Source organism: Hyaloscypha bicolor, assembly GCF_002865645.1.
Source record: "Hyaloscypha bicolor E unplaced genomic scaffold K444scaffold_123, whole genome shotgun sequence".
NCBI classification, from domain to species: domain Eukaryota; kingdom Fungi; phylum Ascomycota; class Leotiomycetes; order Helotiales; family Hyaloscyphaceae; genus Hyaloscypha; species Hyaloscypha bicolor.
In genome coordinates this window covers 209,423-234,123 of record NW_020194625.1, presented here as the reverse complement: position 1 = coordinate 234,123, position 24,701 = coordinate 209,423, and the positions used below count along the sequence as shown (strand labels likewise).

General features: G+C 49.8%; 7 protein-coding genes across 7 annotated transcripts; 3 read left to right on the top strand and 4 right to left on the bottom strand.

Annotated features, from left to right (window-relative positions):
* Positions 1-1,477: 1,477 nt before the first annotated feature.
* K444DRAFT_72546 (uncharacterized protein) lies at positions 1,478-1,988 on the bottom strand. The gene has a single exon (XM_024888647.1). It carries the CDS (start codon positions 1,882-1,884, stop codon positions 1,603-1,605), a length of 282 nt encoding a protein of 93 aa, XP_024732955.1. The 5' UTR covers positions 1,885-1,988; the 3' UTR covers positions 1,478-1,602.
* A 4,704-nt stretch (positions 1,989-6,692) lies between these two features.
* On the top strand, positions 6,693-7,438 carry K444DRAFT_73182 (uncharacterized protein). Its single transcript, XM_024888671.1, has 3 exons — positions 6,693-6,818; positions 6,867-7,137; positions 7,191-7,438. The coding sequence occupies exons 1-3, from the start codon at positions 6,816-6,818 to the stop codon at positions 7,295-7,297; spliced, it is 381 nt and encodes a 126-aa protein (XP_024732954.1). The 5' UTR covers positions 6,693-6,815; the 3' UTR covers positions 7,298-7,438.
* Positions 7,356-8,874, bottom strand: K444DRAFT_72607 (uncharacterized protein). The gene is made up of 3 exons (XM_024888660.1): positions 8,173-8,874; positions 7,595-7,920; positions 7,356-7,452 (listed from the first exon to the last, which is right to left on the bottom strand). Exons 1-2 carry the CDS (start codon positions 8,659-8,661, stop codon positions 7,666-7,668), a joined length of 744 nt encoding a protein of 247 aa, XP_024732953.1. The 5' UTR covers positions 8,662-8,874; the 3' UTR covers positions 7,356-7,452; positions 7,595-7,665.
* A 1,559-nt stretch (positions 8,875-10,433) lies between these two features.
* Positions 10,434-13,794, bottom strand: K444DRAFT_616609 (uncharacterized protein). The gene is made up of 4 exons (XM_024880954.1): positions 13,580-13,794; positions 13,372-13,529; positions 10,819-13,309; positions 10,434-10,767 (listed from the first exon to the last, which is right to left on the bottom strand). Exons 1-4 carry the CDS (start codon positions 13,596-13,598, stop codon positions 10,724-10,726), a joined length of 2,712 nt encoding a protein of 903 aa, XP_024732952.1. The 5' UTR covers positions 13,599-13,794; the 3' UTR covers positions 10,434-10,723.
* A 326-nt stretch (positions 13,795-14,120) lies between these two features.
* On the bottom strand, positions 14,121-16,070 carry K444DRAFT_567565 (glycosyltransferase family 4 protein). The gene is made up of 4 exons (XM_024877173.1): positions 15,640-16,070; positions 15,456-15,591; positions 14,411-15,395; positions 14,121-14,362 (listed from the first exon to the last, which is right to left on the bottom strand). Exons 1-4 carry the CDS (start codon positions 16,011-16,013, stop codon positions 14,160-14,162), a joined length of 1,698 nt encoding a protein of 565 aa, XP_024732951.1. The 5' UTR covers positions 16,014-16,070; the 3' UTR covers positions 14,121-14,159.
* A 145-nt stretch (positions 16,071-16,215) lies between these two features.
* K444DRAFT_616607 (uncharacterized protein) lies at positions 16,216-17,537 on the top strand. Its single transcript, XM_024880953.1, has one exon. It carries the CDS (start codon positions 16,303-16,305, stop codon positions 17,284-17,286), a length of 984 nt encoding a protein of 327 aa, XP_024732950.1. The 5' UTR covers positions 16,216-16,302; the 3' UTR covers positions 17,287-17,537.
* Positions 17,538-21,616: 4,079 nt separating this feature from the next.
* On the top strand, positions 21,617-23,775 carry K444DRAFT_536644 (gamma-glutamyltranspeptidase; the record flags this gene model as incomplete). The annotated part of the gene is made up of 6 exons (XM_024875395.1): positions 21,617-21,781; positions 21,836-21,854; positions 21,910-22,262; positions 22,332-22,610; positions 22,702-22,999; positions 23,054-23,775. The coding sequence occupies 6 exons, from the start codon at positions 21,617-21,619 to the stop codon at positions 23,773-23,775; spliced, it is 1,836 nt and encodes a 611-aa protein (XP_024732949.1).
* Positions 23,776-24,701: the final 926 nt, after the last annotated feature.

Here is a 24,701-nt window from a genome sequence, read left to right as displayed (position 1 = left end):
GGGCCCGACTTCATTCCCACGCCGCGCTGGCTGGCCTCGTTGCGGCATCACGGCACCTCCCTGACTTGAGGGCTTGAAGTCCAGACCCAAGCCAAAACCGAGGCCCGTTTCCCCTCAAAATGCCTCCCATGCCTCCAAGCCTCCTTCTGCTGCTGTTGTGAGACGCTCCACGGCCGACCCTATGAAGGCGGAGGGCATGCAGAATGCGGAGTAGTTGTGTACTGTTACACTCTTTTCCGTCTCTGGTTCTGCAACTGGTGCTGGCTTGCCCTTGATTTTTCCTTGCATGCTGCTGCAACAATGAACGTCCTGCACCGCACATGCATCCTTACTGGGAACTGCGTATGTTGCAGCACATCCAATCTATCTCTCTTCTGATATCTTCTGATATGTTCGCGGAAACTCCTCCTCGGGCCTGCCTGCCCCTGCCTCACTGGCGCCAAACGGCAGCCGGCCTCAACAAGCCATGTCTCCCCATGAAATCTGCTCACTCTACCTGCTCACTCTCTCTAACCAGGTGCTGTGCATACAGCCACATCGGTTCCTTCGGGAACAACCATTGCAATCCAATATCTCCTTTCATTCTCTCTCGATTCTCCGAACTGTTGCCGTTGCCTCACGCCTAGTTGATCCGGTATCATGTGTTCCGCTTCCGAGTCATGGAGGGGTAGCCAGCATCTGCACGGCAGAGTGGTGGAGCTCTTCAGAAAGTTCAGGAGACAGTCTGACACATACATACCCTGCAGTACGGACCGTACAACAAACTACCCATCCCCAACATCTGACTTTGATTGCGACCGGGGTACCTCCAATCTGGGTCAGCATGCGATCCGAGTTCACCCTTCCATTCCTTGATCCAAAACTCGGAGTCACTTCCGTACCTTGCGCAGAGGCCGGAAATAAACTTCGATTGCGTTTCCATCTGTACGCAGCCAGTCAAGGAGCACCAGGGAGACAAGATAAGTAAGTAAACATGTGCCCAGCGTAATCAACACCCTACCACAGCCCCCCTTTTCGCCCCTCCTTACTCCGTACTGTCAGATTGTCAGATAAAATCTACTCTTGCAGCCCAATTCATCCACTTCAACCGCTTTGCGCATGCATCCTCCCTCTCCCCTTCCCTTGTGGAAAAAACTTTCTAGCCTAGCTTTCTATGTGAATCGATAGGTCATATCCCCAGGGGTGTGTTGAACCGAGGCCGAAGGCCAGGCTGAGCATCGCGATATCGGCGCTCGAAATCTTTCCAGAACGCAGAGCAGCGACAACACCAGCGACAGGACTTCACGATGCCACATCTCTCCACTCGCCACGACCGGGCAGCAGTGCATGTTCCCTAACCCTACTGCCTGCATACAGTGACCCCCATCTACTTGGCTGCCGGCACGCTCTCACGTTGTTCTATCTCAAGTGTACGTGGGACGTCGAATGGAGAGGCGAGGGGTCAAATGATTGGCGTTCCAGCTCTCCTCGCGAAGAGAATTTTTTTACGATAGTTCTTGGGGATTGGGTGCGATGCGCGTGCTATCAATGTCCACTTCATGTCATGCATGAGCTGCTAGAATTGGCCTCACGTGCATTTCTGCTTCACGAATCGATGGGGGTTCACGAGAGCATTGGTTCTCTGATACACGAAGCTCTGAATCGCGCACCAGTGAAGGCTCTACGAACAGTTCGTTCCTTTCTCGGTTCGAGAACAACGCGTCGCGGCAAGATGCAGTTCATGCATCTCTCGCCTTCTGATGCGTATTCGATATGAACCCCCTCTGTAATTGGAGGCAAAAAACCCTCAGTTTGCAGCCCTTCGGTCAGACAAAAAGCAAGGAGAGGGGGGGGGAGAAGCTTGACAGGAAAGCGGGACGAGCCGCTGCAGCTGCTGCGTCTCATTTTCCAGCGTTACATCGGTCGCCAGGCGCGGAGCTGGATCCGAGATCAAGAAGTTCAGGTGGGCTTTACCAGCCGTAATCCTGTGGTTTGGGAAAGCGAGATGTCATCCCTCTTGCTCTTCAAAAGTCAGAGCTGACGTGCCCTTTTCGCATTACGAAGTATTCCCGTGGACTCGGAAGCAGGCGAGACAGGGAGTGGGCCGAACACGATGGCAGCCTTTCCAACCTTCCAGGAGGAATACTACGTACACACAGGAATCAATATTGCACCCTTTTCCAGATCTGTATATCTCATCACACCCACACCACCATCTACCGGGCACCACTTCCGGCTGCTCAGCCACAGCTGCCACACCTCCTTCCAAAACAAACAATCATGAGTGAGTTGCTGACATGAGACATTTCACATGCGCGCCTTGATTTCTAGAAACCATTGCCTGGAAGTCAGATCATTTGATCCGTAAGACACAAACGTCTGATTTCCACTGAAGGTTGCAAAACACCAAGAAAGCATTCCTATCGTATTCCTAAACAAAGTCTCTATCAGCGATGCCAACGCAAGACCCCTCCCCCTCTCCTCTTCCGCAACCTCCCGCACCCCAACGTTTCTTGCAAATAGCCTCAACCCCCTACGATGGTACAGCTGGTATGTTTTGGCCCCTGTCGACAGGGGGGGTGCAACTTCAACACCACGTAACTCTTGTAGTTTTGGACGAAAAAAAATTATAAAAACAGGTATATGCTCCTTAAGACTAGGTAAATATAAGAATACATGTTTCCCAGAAATTTTGGATTGTTGTGGTGGCATTGCTAGGAAGAGCTGCGACCCCTGCAAAAAACAGGGACCAAAACATACCAGCTGTACCATCGTAGGACCCTAGGAATCCCATTATCGCCAATCCCATCCTCATCAGACGAATGCTAATTCATTTCCAAAACCCAACAGTCGCACAGGAAAAAAAAACAAGGCAGGACCCCAGCACGGCAATCTAAGTACCCCTCACCCTCCGTTCAGAGACACCCGGCACTCTAGCTCGGATTTTTTCCGGACTCCCCCATAGTGAAACAGCACGCATTGAGCAATCGAAGCACACGAATGCAAGACGAAAACGCATGCTAAGCTTTTGTGATATATATTTTCGGTATAAAATCCCTGATGTTCGAATCCACACTTCCCGTGCTCTACCTCGACGGTACAGTAATTTATCCCAGCGAGAGCTCACAAAGTCGTCATTATCATCGAGATCGAATTTCCCACAAACAGCCCCGCGATACCCAGACTTCGAAAGGGAAGGAATGATAGCAGGAGATGCTTTGTTGTTTGGTTAATGTACAGTACAGATATGGAGGACCTATCGCCGTAGCGCAGAGTCATCCCCAATTCCACATCTCTGTCAATCAATGCAAGCCCTCTTCATCTCTTCATACCTCCCTCCTATCTACCCCCTCCCCAAAAGCCCGGCTCGTATCAAACAAAACATCTGATTCCAAGACCTCTTCGCCAACCTAATTTTAAGATGCAAGCCCCTTAATAAACGCCCACGAAAAATCCCCAATCCATTCCAACTCGCATCCCAAACTGCGCTCTTTCTCCTGTCATCTACCCCGCGTCGAGCTCGATTCCTGAAAATGTGAGTGAACCAGCCGTGCCGGAACAACTCAGCTCCCTCTCCCCTTACCTCCCCCTCCACCAATCCCCATCCAAGCTTCTCGCGTCGCACTCCCCTTCCCCATGAAATCCTCATAAAACGCCTCCTCATCTCCCTCCCGTCCCAAACACCCCCCTCGCTGATTCGTCCCCCGCAAATCCATCCTCCCGATCACCTGCAGGGGGCTTGGCAACCCCGGATTGCAAAAAATGCCCTTCCTTCTGTTCCATCTTTCCGCGAAGGGGTGGGTTTCGAGGGGAAAGAAGGGGTTGGCGACGGCTTAACGAAGCGAAGCGGCCAGCGGAGAAGCGGCGGCATCTCCCCGCATGAACCCGAAAAGAAAAAGAGGTCACCGGGGACGGGGTCAGCCAATACTATGGTACTGTTCTCCTCCCCTTGCTTTCCCAACACGGGTGGTGGTGTAACAGGAACACGCAAGGGTCACTTCAGATAGGGTTAGCCAAGGACTCCCGCTCTACTTTCCCATACTTGCCGTCCACCATCGCCAGCCCCTTTCTTGCACCAGAAGTATTGGCTGACCCTAGCGATCCCGGATAGCCCGATGCAGCGCCGCCGTCTGTTCCTGTTTTCCTTCCCCGTCCGCCCGCCCGCCGGCCAACTCGGCCTTCCCTAACCCTACTGTAGCAAGAAAGCGGCGGAACTCACCAATGCAACGCCCGCATGCGCGGGAAAGGTGGAAAGTATTGGCTGACCCTATCCCCCATGACCCTTTGCATGCTTTCGTCGCAACACCGCACCGCTCTGGGAATGGATTCTGGAGCCAGGACGGGACGGTCAGGGCAATGGCAGCTAGGGTCAGCCAATACTTCGGGGCCAGAGAAGAGGGGTTACCGCGTGCAAGGGATCGAACTCCTCTTTCCGTGCTGAAACTGTTCGGAAGGTGCCGCGCTGTCCGATTTCGCACCCTCAACCTCACCGGTGACCGCGTCTTTGGAAATCTCAGGTTGACTGTGCGGCGGACGTGAGTCTTTGGACGAGGCTGAGGCGGTGAGCGCGATTGAGACCCCAGATGTTTGAGATTACTTCGGCTTCATCCGGGCTGAGGCTGGGCTGGGCGAAGGCTGAGGTCTAGAAGACTAGAACCAGTTCGTATTACCGGATCGGCTGGCTTGGCGTTTCGGGCCAAGACTTGACTTCAATTCCTCTTCCACTCCTCATGCAGTTCGTGTACCATACACCACAAAGACAACAAGCCCAAAGAATCTCTTCTCCACCACGTCTCTTTCAGCCTTCGAGCGAGAAGGCGAAGGAGGCGCTGTCCTCCATCCGGCTATCTTTTTGGAGACGAGTTTGAGTCAAACCGAGACCCCCAGCCCTCCCCTCCTCCCTTCCTTTCCTCTCCTGAGCTAGCATACGATTGTACATCCACCCTCGACAGTGAAACCTCCTCAGCAATCCCGTCCAGAATCTCAATACAGTACCCTTCTCGACCTACGCACCTTTGCGAACTCGACGTTCAATACACCCAATGTCAAACCCCTTCAAACCAAAGAGACAAAGAGAAGACGCCCACTTACCTCAAGCCTCAAGCCCAAGAAGTGGAATTTCTCCCTCGGAGTAGAAGACTAGGAAGCCCAACCTCCAAGTTTCAAGTTAAACCTAAGTCGAAACCAGAAATCAGAATATGCCAAGAAGAGAGATGACTTTTATTTGAAAAGGAGAAGAACGGGAAGGGAAGCACCTCCCGTCTCGCCATCTCATGCTGGAAAGTCGAGGGGCAAGGTAAGTCCGAGGCAGGCAACGAGAAAGCTACACACCCACCTATCGAGAATAGAAGGGGTTTCGATCTCCTAATCTTCCTTAACTAACTAACGAATGCAGTGTCGCTGATGATGCACTTGCTTCAGGTGTAGAGACGATGCCGTTTGTTAAGTGCCAAGTAGTGTTGCAGAGTAGGCGAACCTCCCAATAGTCGAAGGAAGCTATAATCACTTACCTACATCCCGAATGGCACCGCAATTTTTCTTCAATTCTTCGTGCATCATTTCTTGATTGCGCGCGGAGTCGATGCAACGAACGAGCTTCAGAATCCTTCCTCCAAACAGTTATTTGCACAAGACCCTGCTCGAAATAGCAAGTCCCGCAATCCATCCACAGACCCAAGCTTATATACAGCAAAAACAGAAAAGATTATCTCAAGATAGGATGATTCGAGATACAAGCCTAACCTACCTGGCCGAGCACAGGACAAGAAAGCGAGGATACGAAGCTGTCATTCAAGAGCCTCAGCGCACAGTCTGCAATCGAGCTTGACCTTGCACGACCTCAGAGCCGCAAAGCTCTTCCGGGGGGAGACTCGAAGCTTAGATGAGAGGGGGATGCTTTATCGGCGTGGTAGATCTTGGATAGCAGTAGGGAGATCCTGTTCTGCGAGTGTCAAGCAGAGTAGTCCAACTGCTCATCTTAAGCTCGCAACTCTGCTTGCTTCTTGAGAACAACCATCAAGATATACTTGCGAGTTAGAGAGAACTACCCCTTCCATTCTTCCTTCTCTCTCCAAAAGCACGTCACGTCGCAAAAGAACCTAATGTTTCTCAATGCATTTGCGTTGCTTCATTTCGTATTTGCGCGAGTCCAGCCCAAAGGCCATCTACAGCAGCAAATCTTCTTCCCTTCCCATGTTCATCCACCCATCCATGTATCGCAAATCCATCCCATCGTATTATCTCATTATCTCCACCAGCTCATCCACGCATGATGTCGCAAAGGCCGAGAAGAAAAAAAAAGAGCCGCGCAGAAAAAAAAGGTATTCACAAGAAGCAGAAAGCAAGGGTATCTGTGCACTAGCCACATTCCAGACCATTACATCCATTACATTCATCTCCTTTCCTGTCAATTCACGTTTTTTCTCCTTTTCCCTTTTCCCAGATCCGTGTACTGTTGTATGCATGCGAGAAATCGATCGAGAGAGGAAGTCTATGGCAGAGGAAATGTCGATCGCAACGAAGGAGGAAATCTAGATGATAAGGGCAGCGAGGCCGGCGGCGGCTGCCACGCCAGCGAACGCGGTTTGGCGGGCACCTCCAGCGGAAGAGGAAGAAGTGCCGCCAGTGGCGGTTGCAGCGTGGGATGCCTGGCGATGGTTAGTCAAGTGTTCGAGGGAGAATTGGCCAAAGAGGAAACTTACAGCGGAGCCAGCACTTGAAGCCTTAGAGGCGAGGCTGGATGCTACAGAATTGGCGCTGGAGATCGCACCGCTGGCGGAGGAACCAAGGGAAGATGCACCAGAGGCTGCGGAAGCGGCTGCACCGGAAAGCTGTTGATGGTTAGTTGAGTTCTCCCTTCTCCCCCGGATGCAAATTGACTTACAGAGGAAGCAACACCGCTGGCAGAAGATCCAGCACCACCACCGAAGATGGTAGTCGAGCCAACAGTGGTAGTGAAGGTCGAGCCACCGGAAGTCTCAACGGAGATAATGGCAGAGGTGGTGATGGCCGAGGGAGATCCACCAGCACCAGCCTATATTCCCAGTCAGCCAAACTCCAATCCTTGTTCCAGATTTGAATATCTTACTTCTCCAGTACCAGTGGTAGTCGTGGTGACGGTGCCAGTAGCAGAAACACCTGCGCCCGGAAGAAAGCAAGGTCAGTCTTTGTCTGCATATGACACAATCAATTGCACTTACCACCGGTAGCAGTTCCAGTAGCGGCCATAGCAGTAGCAGCTGAAAGCGAGTTAGCATCGTCGCCCTACTTCACAAGTTCATGTCCGGCCTGCTTACAAGAGCAGAAGCTGCTTCCATAGGCAATGACGGTGGAGGCAACCTCAGGACCGCAAACAGCGTTGGAGCAGTCGCGGATACCATAGCCAAAGTTGACGTTCTTACAGAGGCAGACGTCGTCATTGGCAGCGCAGCCAAGTTCCGCAAACTTTCCGAGCATATTCGTGACGCAGGTGTTCTGGAGGAGAGTCAGCCACTGAGATCCTTAACCGGGCGTTGCGCGCTCAGTTGATGCCATTGGAGACCAGGAGAACTCGCCCCGAGAGGTAGGAAGAGTCGCAGAGGAGGGAAGGGCTTGGTCGAGATGGATGTCAACTTACACCACAAGCTGGGAGGGTCTGAGCCGAAACCGACAAGGCGAATGCGCCAACGGTCATCAGAATTGCGGACTTCATCTCGACAGGTTTTCGCACGAAGTGATCTTGCAGGAGCTTCTTGGTGTTTTTGTGAGTGCAGGAAGTCTCGAGATCGTGGTGTGCGTTTGTGGAGGGGAAAGCGAAGAGGAACGCGAAGGTGGAAGGAGGTTGAGGTAGGTAGGTGGTACTTTGTGGTAGGAAGCGAGATCGTTCGAGCTTAAAGTCAGGACGGGCGGGCGGCCTTGCTTTTTGACTACCAGCAGCACAAAGTGACGATACTCCAATTCACTCTAGATCAACAACATGATTAGCTGCACAGCTGGGCCAACTCAAATACAACCAAATAGCCTCCTGGCCCAGCACCGAACAGGCATGGTCTGGCACGCATCCGGGTCAGACATGTCACGGCAAGGCCGCAAAGGGCAGGCTACGTGTGTGCACCGCTTGTGCTGCCATGTCTGGCTGAAAATTGCAGGCCGGCAAGCTGCCAAACTGCAGAGTCGCGAAGCTTGGCCAACGCAAAGCTTGGAAAGGGGTCTCACTTCCAGGAGAGCTCGGCGGGGTGTCTGTTCTCCATGCAGCTTAGAGACATCTTGGCCCGCTGCGGGCAGCTTGCAGGGACGTCGATGCCCAGCCACATCTCGGGAGCTGGCAACAGCTGCAGAATGGCCGAGGCGAGGAGCAAGGGCTGGGAAGCTCAGCACCTTGATTTTGCAGCAAGCTTCCAGATGATCCAAGCAGAAGAGATTGCCTTCTGCAACCCCAGATTCCGCATCTCCACGCTCTATTCCTGTCACACAAAAGACACACAATGCCATTGTCCCTGAAAACAAAAGGCCGGTCCCCAGCAGTTGGCTCATCATATCATGTCGACCAACAACACCACAAGCAAAAGCAAGTTGAGGCATCAAGTTCGCCTCTGCACCCCTGTCCCTGTGACGATCTAGTTCCTGATTTCGCTGGCGAAGCGTGAGACATGCTCCCATTTCATTGGCTACAGAAGCCACTCTGCATGTCTCCCAAGCAAACATTTCCCATGATGAGTTTTCTGGTTGCAGGTGGGGACGGCACTCTCATGATTTTACCAGCCTCTCGACTGCCTGTCCAATGATTGAGGGGAAGCTTGGGCCTGAATGTTCGAATGTTCCTTGGTTGGAGACGTCACCTCAGCGACGAAGGGTCTGTTGCTGCAATGCAACGATGTTGGCCAGCTTGAGAGGGGTTGCAGATGCATGGCTAGATCACTCCACTGTTTCTCTCCTCACCTCTCCACTGGGCCAGCGCATTGAGTTTCCCGGTGCAGACTCCTCCCAACTATTCCTCGATTATGAGTCCTTTATTCCCGAAAATCATCGAATATGAACTAATTGTTCGGTGGGGTGGTCAAAATATAAAATTAAGGGGAAACCCTCCTCTTCCCCACATCGACAAACAGAGGCAATCTGCTATCAATGATGTCACACTCCCCCCATCCCATCCCTGTACACATCGTCTCGTCCCATTTCATGCTCCTCTCCCCTCGTCCAACCAGCCCACCCAACAAAGGCACAATCACCATGTTTCCAGACAATGATGACCGCCCGAACCATACGGGAGAACTCCCACCTTCCTTGATCGTCAAGGTTGCCTCTCAGATGAGCGAACAGAGTTACATACATCGAACCGACGGCACCTCTCCCAGCCAACGGACTCGCTGGACAGGGATGCTGAGACATTGTGGCTGAACAGATCTGAGATCTAGGCTCCGGCCTCAGCAGGACAGGGATGTGAGCCACATCGTCACTCGACTTCCTCCGCACGAGTGTGGCTGTGACGTCTCCCCATCTCGTCTTCCACTCTCCAAACTCCATGATGAAATCAGATCGAACAAAATGCTTAATTGTGCTTACGAGTTGATATGTGGCGGGTCTTGGGTAGGGAGCAGATGTCGAGTAACACGGCCGCAGATGATGCAGCTTCCCGGTGAAAATCTCGGACGTAAATCGGACTTCCGTGTGGAGAAACACTTGTGCGCTGTCACGGCACGTTACTCCTTACTCGGATCTTCAGATCTGCCTCGCGGTTTCTCGTGACTGTGACCACGAATAATCTCTTTGTTCTTCGTAAATGAGTTTCAAGACCGAGCACCGATGAAGATCAACCGTCATCCTTTAACCATATTCCTGCAAAACGGAGAAGAGAAATCGAACAGATTCTCAAAGCTGCTCCTGCTGTTTAAGTTGAGCGACTTGATTGATCTCCATTCACCGCTCCAAGCCACACTACACTCACGATCATCAACTTCCATATGTCCGCCCGGTTGAAGGAAATCTAGGGTTCTGATTCGGCCTCGGTGACATAAAGATCTCCCATCTAAACGCGAGTCAGTCAGTCCTTTCCAACCTCTGTCTCACATCTCCACGGCGCACCCCACCAACCAACCTCTTGTCTTCTCGTCTCGTCTCCCCGAGCACATCCACAACGCTGCAGCCTCATCACGTTTTCCCTCCACCTTGCCGCCCAACCTCCATGAGCCGCATCTGCTTTGCAACCCTCATCACCTCCTCTCCCTCTGCATCATATGACTCCCCCGCTGGTAATCTTTGCAGTGGTTTAAAAAGTCTACCTGCCCCGCTGCCAACACAAGCTTAACCCCATTAGCCTCACCGCCAAACAATAGCTCCCTTGCTCCACAGACATCACAGTGCAGCGGGATCGTCCCGAGCTAATACCTGCACGCCGTCACTGCAAATCATCGATGGTATCACGAAACTACTCCATTTCACCGTTCCTCGTTGTTTTACTGTCACATCAACGTGCTTCGCCTGCTGCAGGTAAGGCCCAAGCCATGCAATGCTGTACGTATTACACCGAAGATCCAAGTACAGGAAAAGGGTGTCTATCCATTTATTCAACATAACATACAATAAGTACTTCCTTTCGGTCTTTCTTTCGTCCAAGCATCAATGCAAGAAAGCATATTATGAATCCATCAATCCATCCTGAATCCCACAATGCAAAACACGATACAAAACAAGGCGCTATAATCAAACAGTAAGGAAGGAAATGAAAAGCGTGAGCCATGCAACCGTGTATCCTTCATCAAACTCTCGTCTATCCGCTGCACATCATACACTCCTCTCTATTATCGATGCTGCCTATGAAATTGTCAGTCCTTGATCTTGAAGGAAGGTAGTGATGAAGCCTACATTGCAATACAGCCTCAGCATAGATATCGTTTTCTCGCTCGTCACTCTCTTTCTTACTGTCTTCATCCTGCTTCTTGTTCTCCAGAGCTGGCTCAGGGAGGTTGACCTTGGACAGAATTGCGGTTGGCTCAGTGGCCAGAGACTTGGGGCTGTCTCCCTCAGACACATCAGCCTTGAAGACAGGTGCCGTCACGACTGCTGCAGCATCGAACTTCTTGTTCTCAGACGTCAGAGGTGGGGTTGCCGTCGGCGTCGGGATCCCGTTTGGGGTACCGCTCGAAGCGTTTGATCTCTTGGCATACATTGGCTGAGGACCAGGTGATTGAGTGATGTATCCGGTGGAAGGTCTTTTCTTGGCTGGTCGCTCACGAGCAACGTTGGTGTCTGCGACAAGAAGAGCTTCTTGATCAACGGTGAACTGGATAGGAGCTGAAGCAGCCATGGTACGGAGATAGTACATGCCAGTCTTCAGACCAAGCTTCCAGCCTGCAAAGTGCATGCTGGTGATCTTGCCCATTGTGGGGTCCTTCATGTGAATGTTCATCGATTGTGACTGATCGATATATGCACCACGATCGGCAGCCATCTGAACAATGGTACGTTGTGAGATTTCCCAGACAGTCTTGTACAGAGCCTTGATGTCTGCTGGAATGTTAGGGATGTTCTGGATTGAACCACCATCAGCGATGATTCGGTTCTTCATGTTGTCGGACCAGAGGCCCATGTCAACAAGATCCTTCAAGAGCCATGGGTTGACGACTTGGAATTCTCCAGCGAGTACACGACGAGAGTAGATGTTGGAGGTATATGGTTCAAAGCACTCGTTGAAGCCGAGAATCTGAGAAGTGCTGGCTGTTGGCATAGGAGCAACCAAAAGAGAGTTGCGGATCCCGTGTTGCTTGATTTGTTGCTTCAAGCTATCCCAATCCCAAAGATCAGTTGGTGTTACGCCCCACATGTCATACTGAAGCTCACCCTTGGATGCTGGGGAGCCTTCATATGTCTCATAGGGACCGTGGATCTTGGCCAGCTCAACGGAAGCAGTGAGAGCAGCGTGGTAGATTGTTTCGAAGATCTGAATGTTGAGGTGCTTGGCCTCGGGTGAGTCAAAAGGCAGACGGAGAGCCAAGAAAGCATCGGCAAGACCTTGAACACCAACAGCGATGGGTCTGTGACGGAAATTGCTCTTTCGTGCCTCGGGAACAGGGTAGTAGTTGACATCAATGATCTTGTTCAGGTTCTTGACGACAACTTGGCAGACATCGTGGAGTCTCTGGAAATCGTAAGTGCCATCGTTCGTGTTGACGTAGGTTGGGAGGGCGAGGGAGGCCAAGTTGCACACGGCAACCTCGTCTGGTGCGCAGTACTCGACGATCTCGGTGCATAAGTTGGAGCTTCGGATTGTACCGAGGTTCTTCTGGTTGCTCTTTCTGTTGCAGGCATCCTTGTAGAGCATGAACGGGTTTCCAGTCTCAGTTTGAGCCTCGAGGATGGAGTACCAAAGCTTTTGGGCCTTGATGGTCTTGCGACCTTTGCCTTCACGCTCATATTTCTCGTAGAGCGCCTCGAACTCATCGCCATAGACATCAGCCAAGCCAGGGCACTCGTTGGGGCACATCAGAGTCCACTCAGCATTCTTCTCAACACGCTTCATGAAGAGATCAGGGATCCAGAGAGCATAGAAGAGATCACGAGCGCGAACTTCTTCCTTGCCGTGGTTCTTTCGCAGATCAAGGTATTCGAAAACATCCGCATGCCATGGCTCAAGATAGATAGCAAAAGCACCAGGACGCTTGTTTCCTCCTTGATCAACATATCTCGCAGTGTTGTTGAAGACTCGGAGCATGGGAACAATGCCGTTGGAGTTTCCATTTGTGCCAGCAATGTAAGCTCCAGTAGCTCGGATTCTGTGGATGTTGAGACCAATGCCGCCCGCATTCTTTGAGATCATGGCACATGTCTTCAACGTATCGTAGATACCGTCGATGCTATCCTCCTTCATGTCAATCAAGAAGCAGGAAGACAATTGCGCCTGTGGTGTACCAGCAGCAAAGAGTGTTGGGGAGGCATGGGTGAAGCATTTGCTCGACATCAAGTTATATGTCTCAATTGCAGCCTCAATATCCTCGCCGTGAATGCCAACCGCTACCCGCATGATCATGTGTTGTGGACGCTCGACAATCTTGCCATCAAGGCGGAGGAGATATGATCGCTCGAGTGTCTTGAATCCGAAGTATTGGTAGTTGAAATCGCGGTCGTAGACGATAGCAGAGTTGAGCTCGGCTTCGTGCTTCATCACGCATTCGTACATCTTCTGGCTGATCATGGGCGAGAGCTTGCCATTTCGGGGGTTGGTGTAGTGGTACAGGTCAGAGACAACTGTGGAGAATTGCTTCTTTGTCTGCTTGTGGAGGTTGGAAACTGCAATTCGCGCAGCAAGTATGGCGTAGTCGGGGTGGGTAACAGTCATGTATGCGGCAGTCTCGGCGGCCTTGGAGAAGAAGTCAGCAGTTGTTCAAAACCCGTTATTGCATTCGCAAATCTGAGACCCACAAGATTGTCAAGCTCGATGGTTGTGACACCTTGGTAGACACCTGAGATGACCTTTTGTGTGATTGCTGCTGCATCGACATGTTCGGCATCGAGGCCATAACACAGACGCGAGACTCGAGCAGTGATCTTGTCAAATTGAACGCGCTCCTTACGTCCATCTGTGAGTTGATAAGCTGATGTTCTTATCGACTGGAGGCGAGATACACACCGCGTTTGTACACGTACATGATGGCGACGTGACCTGGTGGTCCTGCTGGAGATGGCGGGGTTGATGGCGAAGAGGGAGGATGGTGTTGCTTGTGCAGATCAGTGCAGATGTTGCAACGGGATGAATTGCAACTCGTCACACTGATTGACTCGAGAGGGAAATCTGGAGTTGTTCAGGGTGGTGGAGGAAGGTTGATGAGGGGAGGAGGAGTGTTTTGAAAGGAAGAGTACTTTACGCGACTTCGGGAAAGCGCGTTCTCGGTTCAAGTTTTGTCAGCTAGCGCGTGAACACAACAACGCGAAACCACTTTCAGCGTGGGCTGGCTGTATCCCTGGACAACAGCTTGACTGGCTGACAGACAGTGGATGCAAAATTGCAGATCTGCAATTCAGATTGAGCCACCAAATCGTGACCTTATGTCCGAACAATGTCGCAAAGTGGAACATCGTCACGAAGCTGGTGAAGTGGGCTCCAGGGTTTTGTCAGGGATTCGCCACATCACGTGGGGGAAATCGAAGAAAGGGGCAACCCAAAAAGTCATCTTGCATGAAATATCCAATCAATTCTCTATAACGGGGTATTATTTCGCTCTAAGTGCCAATTCCTTCTTCTGTCTCAGGATAACCAACTTCTCCATCTGTACAACCCACCTCTTAGCAAATTCCTCTTCCGTAAATCTCTTCGCTGATTCTCGAGCTCGGAGACGCATTGCAAGCTTGTCTTCAAGAGCGAGTGCTTGTTCGAAGGCTTTAGCAAACTCGGAAGCCGTTGTTGCGTGGAAGCCTGGTATTGTTAGCAGTGGTTCTTAGTTAGGAGGAGGGGGAAGCTCACCTGTAGGTTCATCATTAATCTTGGTGACGATGTCAATCTTCGGTCCTCCAGAGTCATGCACGACAGAGATCAACCCTGCTGCCTGGTACTCCACAACCCCGATACCGAAATGCTCATTCCACATCCCATTAACACCAATGCTTGCTTTCCTCAACCACTCCAAGATCTCCGGCCACGAAGCATCAAGGTGGAACTCCACGCTCTCCTTGATCTGAAGCTCATTTGCCAGGAGCCTGAGCTCGTACACCCTCTTCGAGTCCCCGTCATCTCTCACGCTTCCTATCAATACCAACTTTGCGCCTCTTGTTGCTGGTGACCTTGTAGCCATGAACTCGGCAAATGCGGTAAGGATGAGTTGGTGGTTCTTCTCCGGTCGAAATTGTGCAATGTAAAGCAGAATGTTCTCCCTCTTCTTCTCACTAGCTGCTGAGACCTCAATCTCCCTCTCCAACTCTTCGACGGCCACAGGGGGATATACGACAACTGGCTTGTTCGCCTGTAGCTCCTTTCGCCACCCATCCCATAATGACTTAATGTGCCCAAGCGTCCATGTTGAGTTCGTCATAACAACATCTATGGAGCCACCAACCGCAGAATACATGGATGCAAAGAGCTCCCAGTATAATTTCTTGAACCCCCCGACTGCACCGGCGCCCTTTCCCGCATTCACCCCTTGCGTTCCTGTGGCAGAGTTCGGATCGAGGGAACCAAGCATGTCGGTTGAGATCGTAGGATAGTGAACATAGGCGCCAGTTGGAACATCTCGGAAGAGGATCTTTGAGAACCCAAGCGCGAAAGCATAACCCATCGTATCAACGAATATGTCCGGTGTGAGGAGGGAGAAAGCGTCCCAAGCCATGACAATAGAGCCTAGGGATTGCCCTAGAAGTGTGAAGTGTGGCCATGAAGATGCGAGGACCCAGGATCGAGTGGTGAGATAGAGGAAGGTGACAGTCGGGGGATGGAGGTGGATATTGAAGCGGTTCTGTTTGGCAGTGTTATTAACCATTGTCAAGAGTCCAAACGGATACAGTGAAAGCGTTACCTTTACGCGAGCTAGGATCGCAGCTTTGTCGACATCGTGATCGCCGGTATAGACAATACACTTTGCTTTCGGCCAGCGCTTTTGTGTTGCTCTGATCGCCGCCCAGAGGACTCGTTCACCGCCGCCTCCTGCATTACTACTTTTATCAGCAGCACATCCGCAGACTCCACCAAAGTAGACCTACCAGAAAGGATGTAAGAATCCCACAATACCATCCCATTCCTCCTCCCCTTTCTCTCCATTCTTCGCAGTCCCAACAGCATAGGCGTCCACGCTCTCCCAGTCATCACTATTGCGCCGATCCTTCCCGTCTTCTTCCCATTCTGCCTGATCCTTCTCTGTCAACTCCAGTACCTGTGCTTTCCTTCCGGCCGTCTTCTTCCTCAAATATAACCCCGCGGTGCGTCCAAGCCAGAAGATAAGTTTTGGGCCCAGTAGGACAACAGCCAGCGGTAGGCAGCCGAGGGTGAGTGCAATGATGATGGTCCTTGGAAGATTGTTCATGCCAAAGGTCCAGACCTGGCTCCCATCAGGGGCCAAACATACTTGTTCCGGCATATCTTCTGGCAGTTTAGAGTTGATGATTCTGGCAGAAACGCGAGGCGGAAAGTTGGCTATCTTGGCATCTGCGGGAGGTTCGCGACGGCCCTTCCAGAACGCGATCTAGCGTCGGTGTTTTTGGCACCAAATGCCGATGTCAATATCAAATAGAACATCAGCCGTCTTCTGACTTTTCTTCTACAGCACGAGCTTCACCAATGTGACTGCGACCAGGTCTACACTGACATTTGAATTGATGCAGCTCATCTGACTAAAGGGATCTCTACTCAATTGGGGTTCTACGAGCATGGCGCTCCTCGTCCGCTCGTGTCCTCTCCAGTTCATCTGCGCAACACCGAAGCTCTCGAAGCTCTTCCTCCAGCTCCCTCCCAGCTGCCGCTCCTTCCACGCCTCTCCGAGAACCCAATCCATCGTCCTCGTCGCCCACGATGCTCTTACGGGCTTGCATTCCCTCACTGGCCTCCCCTGGGCCTACACCATCCCGCTCTTTGCCCTCACCCTCCGCACTACGCTCATCCTTCCCCTCTCCATCTACCAGCGGCACGCCAACAGAAAACAAGCTTCTCTTGTCCCCATAGTGCAATCATGGCGCCACGCTCTACAACACGAAACAATGCGAGAAGTGGGTCATTTAGGACCTGTCGTTGCACAAAATACACTCCTGCGCAAGCTACGAAGAAAACGAAACGAAATATACAGGCGGTGGGGATGTGGGTTGTGGAAAAACTACCTCGGGCTCGCGCAGGTGCCTGTGTTTCTCGTCACGATGGAAGCCCTTCGCGCCATGGCTGGTGCTCAGCAGGGCTGGTGGGGAATGATAACAGGTTCTCGGAATGTCGGTGCTGACACAGATGCATTGCTCACAGCGGATGGGTTTACTGGCACAGCCTTGATCCCGGTGGAGAGTTCATTTGCAACTGAAGGGGCTTTATGGTTTCCAAACCTCCTTCTCGCTGATCCACAACTTTTGCTGCCCTTCATGCTTTCCGGAGCTATACTCCTCAATCTTTTTGGCCACAAACCTGTCGCCCTGGGACCCTGGCAGACACGTTTTCGGAGGTCAATGGGCATTGTTGCTTTGGCGATTGGTCCTATTATGATACCTGTACCCAGTGCTTTGGTGCTTTACTGGGTCAGCTCGAGCATGCTGGCTTATGGGCAGTCGTTATTGTTGGAGAGACTGATGCCGATCAAAAAGCCTGTTAGGCCGTGCAAGCCGAAGAGACCCATGAAATCTGGATTGGGTCTACCGGAGGAGCGGAAGCTTTGAACGAGGCAGTGTACGATAAATGCAGAAAGGGTGATCATTTTAGATCATTTACGGTGACGATTCCGAACCATTGTGTATTTGAGTTGCAGCGGAGAACGTCTCCCTGACATGGACCAGGACCTTGCCTCTCTCTGGTTTTCCTCCCATGGAACGCTTTATTGAACCTTCGTAGTTTCACGGTCCTGAACTTTTGGACCCTTTCTCTGAGAAAAGGGGGTTGATCACGTGGCCACCCCTTAACCTTAGCCGAGGCAGGCTTGGCAAAAATACTTTTGGTATCGATAAGGTATCGGTACTAGATGGTATTAGTCAGGTATTACAAGGATCGATACATATTAATACTGAATCGATTCTTAGCCTTAAATTATCTCTTCCATTTATTATTTGATTTATATAATAATACATTTATATATAATTTCTTTATTTTCTAGTATTTCTATTAAAGGACTCACTTAATATTATTAATAAAAGTTAATAATATCTTAATTTTAAGATGGCCCTCGTATTCGGAGAATTAAGTATTGTATTCGTATCTCTTATCGGAACACTTATTATAAGCGAGCCTTACGAAAATCTCAAAAGCTATTTTTTGCTTAAAATAGCCGTATTGAGACGAGTTTTAGTCTAAACTATAAGATAAGTAGCTAAATAGAAAGCCTAAATTAAGTAGAATATTTGCGCTACCAAAAGTTTTCTTATAAGAGAAGTGGTTCTAAAGTTAATTGCAATTAAAGGGGGGAATTGGGTTCCGGGAATCGATACTTTATCGATAGTATCGATACCAGAAATTAGGTATTTCTGCCAAGCCTGAGCCGAGGACAGCGGCCCCACATCGTGGCAAGGCGCTCCCCGAATCAGTTCAAATTCCCAATGTGTATTTCCCCTCACCCAGAGGTTTGGAGTTTCAATCCACCGTGCACATGTCAAACAATGGTATTGGTAGCTGAACGTGATGACTCGTCATGCTCGCTTGCAGATAAGTTTGCAGAAACCTACTATCCCCCCCCTTGAATACTTACAGTGGGTCCTTTACGTAGTAACGCCACCCTGAAACCTCGTTTATAACCCCCAACTAGGAAATATCAGGTGCTCTCCAGTATCGCTATTGGCCATACACCCTTGAGTTGGTCAGTGCAGGAGTGGTGTTATCCCAGGACCCACTGTAAGTATTCAAGAGGGGGGGGATAGTAGTAAATGACTAAGGATATCCTAAGACGATGATCCCCTTTGTTCGTGATGCATGGCGTAAGTATATTCCCCAAACCTTTCTTCTGCAGTAGCGTCAATATGAGTGTTATAGGCCAATTGATTTCAGTATAACCAAGAGGTTCAAGTGGCTTTCTGAGGATGAGCTGGCGAATGGCACCTTGATCCGCCAGGCTTAGAGAGGAACTCGTGTGGGGGGAGGCATTGAGAGTCTTGCAAGCCTTGAAATTTTACACTGGAGCGGAGAATGTATAATCACCGTTGGCAATTTTGTCTCGAAAGCGGAATTGAATGAGTCATTCTGTCCGATAGGCACCTTTCAAGAAGCACAAGAACTAATACCACCTAAGGCCAGAGAAATAATTCAGAAGGGTGCTTTTGAAGTCAAACGCCACTGGGAAATAGTTTTCATCTCAGCTCACAGTCGCCAAGAGCCCTGAATACCTATCAACATCATACACTGGCCTTCCATATGGATGTTGGCTGGCATATATCTTATTGAAGATGCTTCGACCTGGCCGTTCTGCCAATCTGAATTAGATATATCTAGAGTCGTGGAGATCCTTCCTCCTGATATTACGATTCTTAGTCGGCTCTTACAGCTTAAACCAGAGGTTCATTTCAATGTCGGATCAAACTTTGCAAGCTGCAGTGGCCTAGATCAAAGGAAGGCGAGTATGGGCGATACAGTATCAAAGAATTCACGCCCATTACGTGAAGATCCCACCGACCAGACCTTTCCGGAAACTGATAGGATAATTCGATTAATGAACGTTTTCAGTAGGCATTGTGGAGCTACGGGAACAGACACGGCTGATCTTAAATTCATACAGTGACACGTTTATGAGACCAATGAACTTCCGGGAGAGTGTTAGAAACACTTCGAGGAAAGGGTAGAGTATATTTAGAAGAAATTGGACCAAACGCTAACACTACTGGAAGAGGAATAATCTGATGATATTATTGGTTTATCCTATGTGAAAACTGCACTTTGCGTCTGCTGAGCCTACGTAACAGTAGAACTTTACGGAAACCTCTATCACAGATTTAGCATTATCTACGACTAAAGAGAGGTTCCAAAGTGTCACGATAAGGTGATATTGCAGTGGTGGTAAAGAGCTTGAATTGAGCTGAAGGCTGCCTGCCAGGCTAAAAGCACTGGCTACAAGCTAAGTCACGTAACACAAAGTGTAACTTGATGTTATGGAAATACATTCTTGTGACAAATTACAAAAGTTAGATTTTTGAAAAGATCTCTTGTTTTTGAAGTAATTAGTGTGAGCACTAGATTGATGTAAGCGTGTAGATGCTTCTTGATATTAGGCTAATACTCATGTGTATCGTAGCCACCCATAAGGGTATGCTAATATCGTTATAATAATAATGCCTGCTAGCTTTCTCAGCCGAACATTGCCCCTGCATGTAAACGCTGTCTACAGGGATACTTCAGCTTTCATCAGCACTCCGAGATACTAAATGGGCTATCGAAAAAGATTTCATTGCTTTTCTCTGCAACTATTATTTTCGGGGCCATGGAGTCGCACTCGTGTATTAAATATAGTTATTATGCCCAAACTAGCCATCGTGCTAATTCTGGGAGTTCTAAAGCTTATCTCTACTAATACCAGGACCTTAATAGGCTAGGGGCACGGCATTACGCGCCTCCGGCGCGCGACGGCATGCGAAGTATATGCGATTACCTTGAGTACACGAGAGTGCCTTGATTCTGGAAGTTCTACGAAGACAACGGCATAAAGTATCGGGAATACAGGGCATTGGGAGACTTTCAGGCTCTCCAGCGTACAGATCAAGGTAGCAAACTCGCTATAAGGCCCTATATTTCCAGGCCCTTCCCCTAAAAGCACATTTACGCCTTTGACAAGGGGTACCACGCCTTTTCAGGGCTTCTTCCCTGTACTTACAAGGGAGCCTTCGCTAAAGGGGCCTATAATAGTTGCTTGTTTAGCGTCCGAGCGCTGTGGTTGCTCTACCAACAGCGCTATAACCCTAGAAGATCTACTTACCCCATGCGAATGTCTTATAGCGCCTCTTTACATAGATTTAGGGAGTACTACCTAGAGTTATAGGGGCTTATAGCGAGCTTCTGCCCTGAATTCACACCCTGTAGAGCGCTGAGGGTCAAAATGCCCTGTATTCCCGATACTTTATGCCGTTGTCTTCGTAAAGCTTATCCCTTACTAATACTGGGAACCTTAATAAGCTAGGGGCATATCATCACGCGCCTCCAGCACGCAATAGCGTGCAAAGCATATGCGAATACCTTGAGCGTATACGCGCATGTATTGAGGATATACTTTTTTTAAGTGATTACAAGGGGCAAGAGAGAAACGTGCTTCTTGCCTGCCTTTTGTGCGCGTGCCGGGGGCTAAAAAATAGCCGAAAAAGAAAGCCTTACTTTATAATAAAATTGCAAAAATTAGCTTGCTAAGTGCGGGGAAGGGGGGCTAGAAGAAAATCCAATTCTCAAATGCATAAGCACCCTCTCGGGGTAAACCATAGAACGGGTACTTATACGTCTAAAAAAGAGTCGAGATCAAAAATTACCGCTTTGGGCATACACCCATGTTTTAGGAATACTACCCGAGCAGAACAGGGGTGTTGCAGGGGTTAGCAGAGGCACACTGATTTTCTTTTCAATCATGAGGTGAATAGGAGGTGGTAAGCGAAGGAAACAAAAAAGGCATTATTGTCCAATCCACGCAACGCTACTTGCACATCGTTTCTACTTTGGTGCAAACACTCCTCCCTACTTCTACTCCTCCTTCTCCTCTATTATATACAGGATGTATTCTTCCAAACATTTAGACACGACTCTAAGAAATTTCAATCTTCTAATAAATTATAATGTTGCCCGCATCTTCTTGTTCACTTCAAGCCGAGGCCTGTTTTTTGCCACTTTTCAACACCCCCACTTCTCTTTCTCTAACCTGCGTCATCCGTCAGCCATAAATTTACACTCATTTCTAGAACAGCTAGATTTTTCATTACTATATATCCTCAAGCAGAATCTATTCAGATGCCAAGACTAGTTTTTGACCGCAATCAATCCACACGATAATTGTAGTCTCGACCTGCAGCACCCGTCCACACCCCACTCTTCAAAATGCCTCTGATTTCAAATGCCATCTATCCATCAACGGATTCAGAATTCATCTCCTTCCCCAGTCGAAGAAGTGTCATCCACAGCACGGAGGGCATGGTAGCATGCACGCAACCTCTCGCCGCAAAATGCGGTCTCATGATTCTGCAACAGGGAGGAAATGCTGCAGTACGTACCCTACCCGGTCACTCATTGTACAAAGCTAATCACAGCTTTGAGTAGGATGCAGCCGTTGCAGTTGGTATGTTCGAGAAATGCCCACTTCTACTTATAAATGCCTGATTGAGTTAATTTAGCTGCTGGTCTCAACATGGCCGAACCTTGCTCCACAGGTATCGGTGGCGGCATGTTCGCTCTCTACTTTGACGCCAAGACGAAGAATGTATCTGCACTGAATGGCTCTGGTCGAGCGGGTAAAATGTGCACTTTAGAGACGATACGGAAGGATCTTGGGTTGAGTGAGGGAGAACGAGGGAAACCGATACCATTTGATAACGTCCACGCTGTTACTGTGCCTGGTGCGGCTGCGGGGTGGGTAGATACCGTCGAGAAATTTGGCAGTGGGAAGTTGAATATGAAAGATATTCTGAGCCCTGCTATCGAGATGGGTGAGAAGGGGTTCCCGGTTTCTGAACTGACTGCCAAATCTGTGAGTGTTCGGCCACTGCCTCTGGCCATCAAATATTACCTAAGAGTTGAATCTCTAACTCATAAGCAGTGGAGGAGAGCAGAAGCATCTATCCGGAGGGCATCACCTAATTTTGCGGAGATGTTGAAGAAGGATAAGGACGCGTTAGATGGATGTCGGGCCCCCGGACCTGGCGAGATTATGAAGAACCCGACTCTTGCACATACTTTCAGACGACTTGCCGAGAAAGGAAAGAAGGGCTTTTACACGGGCGAGGTTGCAGAAGAGATTGTGAGAGTGTGTAAAGAGAGAGGTGGTCGCCTTGAACTTGGTGATTTGCAAAATCATATGGAGCTCGGGACGGAGCTGGTAAACGTCCCATTTCCTCATCTTCGCCTCTCATTTTCTTTAACTTAAAATGAGAAGTTAAGCACACTGACACGGAAGTGATTTCCCTTAGGTTGATCCCATATCTCTCAAATTCAAGGGACAGGGTATTGGGAAGACTCAAAGTCAACTTATGAATGGTTCTCTGGAATCCGGTACTGAGAATGGTGGAGTAGAAATTTGGGAACACCCGCCTAATGGCCAAGGTATCGTTGCTTTGATTGCACTTGGGATCCTGGAGGAATTGGAGAAGACGGGGAAAATCCCACTGTTCAAAGATAAGGATCATAATACAACCCCTCACTTGCACGCGGTGATTGAGGCGCTCCGTATCGCGTTCGCGGATGGTGCCTGGTGGGTGACAGACACAAGTAAGTCCCCCTTCTCTCACCTAAAGCAATAAAGCTGATACCGAAATCTTGCAGACCTTGTGGACGTCCCAACAAAAGGACTCATCTCGCAGTCCTATCTCGAAAAACGAGCCAAGCTCTTCAATCCTCAGCGTGCATCAGAGCTCACGGATCACGGCAGTCCAGCACATAACCATTCCGACACGGTATATTTCGCAGTCACCGACAAGTACGGCAATGCAATCTCCTTCATCAACTCGAACTACACCGGATTCGGAAGCGCTATCATCCCCAAAGGCTGTGGCTTCACCCTACAGAACCGAGGTGCAAATTTCAGCCTAGAGAAAGAGCATCCTAACGTCCTTGCCCCCGGCAAACGCCCATATCACACTATCATTCCGGCAATGATCACGAATATCCATGACGGAAGTCTGCACTCTGTTTATGGCGTTATGGGAGGTTTCATGCAGCCGCAAGGCCGTGTTCAGGTTTTGCTGAACATGTTAGCGTTCAAGCTTAATCCGCAGCAGGCCCTAGACGCCCCGAGGATCTGCATCGGAGCTGGGATGCCGGATGAGGGGAAAGTATTAGATATGACTGTTCATCTTGAGGAGGGGATCAGCGAGGAGGTGAGGGACCAGCTGAGGGGTATGGGGCATAAGGCAGAGATTATGAAGGGCTATGGGAGGAGTTTGTTTGGGAGGGGTCAGTTAATTCGATCGCATTTTGATGATGGGATGCAGGTGTTTAGTGGGGGCTCTGATCTTCGTGGAGATGGAGCGGCTTTTCCAGCATGAGTCCAACCTTTGGCACATCACCCCAATCAGAAACCCAAAATGATGCCCCACTGAAGAAGATCAAATCCATTCCATGAAGCACTCCTCTCTACAATATCCCTCTATCTAGAACTAACAAATGCACACTTGCTGTTGAAGCGAGACACAGATTATCGCCGATTTCCCCCACAAAAGCCGCCCACCTCGAGTCTTGGAACAACTTAACCCCTCCCCGCCAAAAGATCTCCAAACGACTACCATAATGCCCAAGCCAAAACAACCAAAAGTAACTGTGTAATTCTCGCCGGGATCCTTAGATAAAGTGGCGATCTAGGGTTTACTCTATCTGCCTTCCTTCTCTTCATCTCTATCTCGACCAATACAATCATCGAAATCAGAATAACTGCACCAAACGATTTCGTGCGAGGGAAGACCATTCCTAAGCCACCGATAACTTCGATGACTGCAGTGTTCCGATACTCAGCGGGGGAGAAGTCATTGCCACGGTATACGGCCCACCCAGCTTCCCAGTTTGTGAGGAGTTTTCTGAAGCCAGAGAAGGCGAGGAAGAGGCCGAGAGGGGTGACTGATGAGCTGCGCGTAATGGGTAACGGTTTATGCGTAAATAGAGGGGAACGAAGATGTAGAAGACATGCGATTTCAAGATCGCTCATGGGTAGAAAAATCCAGTATATTGTGTTGACTTAAGATGAGATTGGGGGGAATAATATTTGTATTCTGGGCGGAGACTTGAACGCCGACGTAGCTCGTCAATCACTTGATGCTCGGCGTTCAACCTTACTAAATAAGAAGACATTGACACATCGATTAGAAATCCCAGAATTTAGGGTGGAGAATCACTTGATCAGGCGCTTCTGCAAGCTCCAAGAAGGCTGCTCAAATAAGAAACAAGGGGAGAAAAAGAGTACGGGAGGAAAAGCAGATGG

What these genes read in the sequence shown, in the direction of transcription:
- K444DRAFT_72546 (XM_024888647.1), bottom strand. Translation starts at nt 1,884, where the DNA reads ATGAGACGCAGCAGCTGCAGCGGCTCGTCCCGCTTTCCTGTCAAGCTT.
- K444DRAFT_616609 (XM_024880954.1), bottom strand. An exon ending in CCATCGAGCTTGACAATCTT is followed by an intron (nt 13,310 to 13,371) that starts GTGGGTCTCAGA and finishes TTCTTCTCCAAG; the next exon opens with GCCGCCGAGACTGCCGCATA. An exon ending in TGCTGAGGCTGTATTGCAAT is followed by an intron (nt 10,768 to 10,818) that starts GTAGGCTTCATC and finishes ACAATTTCATAG; the next exon opens with GCAGCATCGATAATAGAGAG.
- K444DRAFT_616607 (XM_024880953.1), top strand. Translation starts at nt 16,303, where the DNA reads ATGGCGCTCCTCGTCCGCTCGTGTCCTCTCCAGTTCATCTGCGCAACA.
- K444DRAFT_567565 (XM_024877173.1), bottom strand. Translation starts at nt 16,013, where the DNA reads ATGCCGGAACAAGTATGTTTGGCCCCTGATGGGAGCCAGGTCTGGACC. An exon ending in GGATTCTTACATCCTTTCTG is followed by an intron (nt 15,592 to 15,639) that starts GTAGGTCTACTT and finishes TGATAAAAGTAG; the next exon opens with TAATGCAGGAGGCGGCGGTG. An exon ending in CGATCCTAGCTCGCGTAAAG is followed by an intron (nt 15,396 to 15,455) that starts GTAACGCTTTCA and finishes ACTGCCAAACAG; the next exon opens with AACCGCTTCAATATCCACCT.
- K444DRAFT_73182 (XM_024888671.1), top strand. An exon ending in TGCGCCCGGAAGAAAGCAAG is followed by an intron (nt 7,138 to 7,190) that starts GTCAGTCTTTGT and finishes CACCGGTAGCAG; the next exon opens with TTCCAGTAGCGGCCATAGCA.
- K444DRAFT_72607 (XM_024888660.1), bottom strand. Translation starts at nt 8,661, where the DNA reads ATGTTTGCTTGGGAGACATGCAGAGTGGCTTCTGTAGCCAATGAAATG. An exon ending in CCCGCCGAGCTCTCCTGGAA is followed by an intron (nt 7,921 to 8,172) that starts GTGAGACCCCTT and finishes TTGTTGATCTAG; the next exon opens with AGTGAATTGGAGTATCGTCA.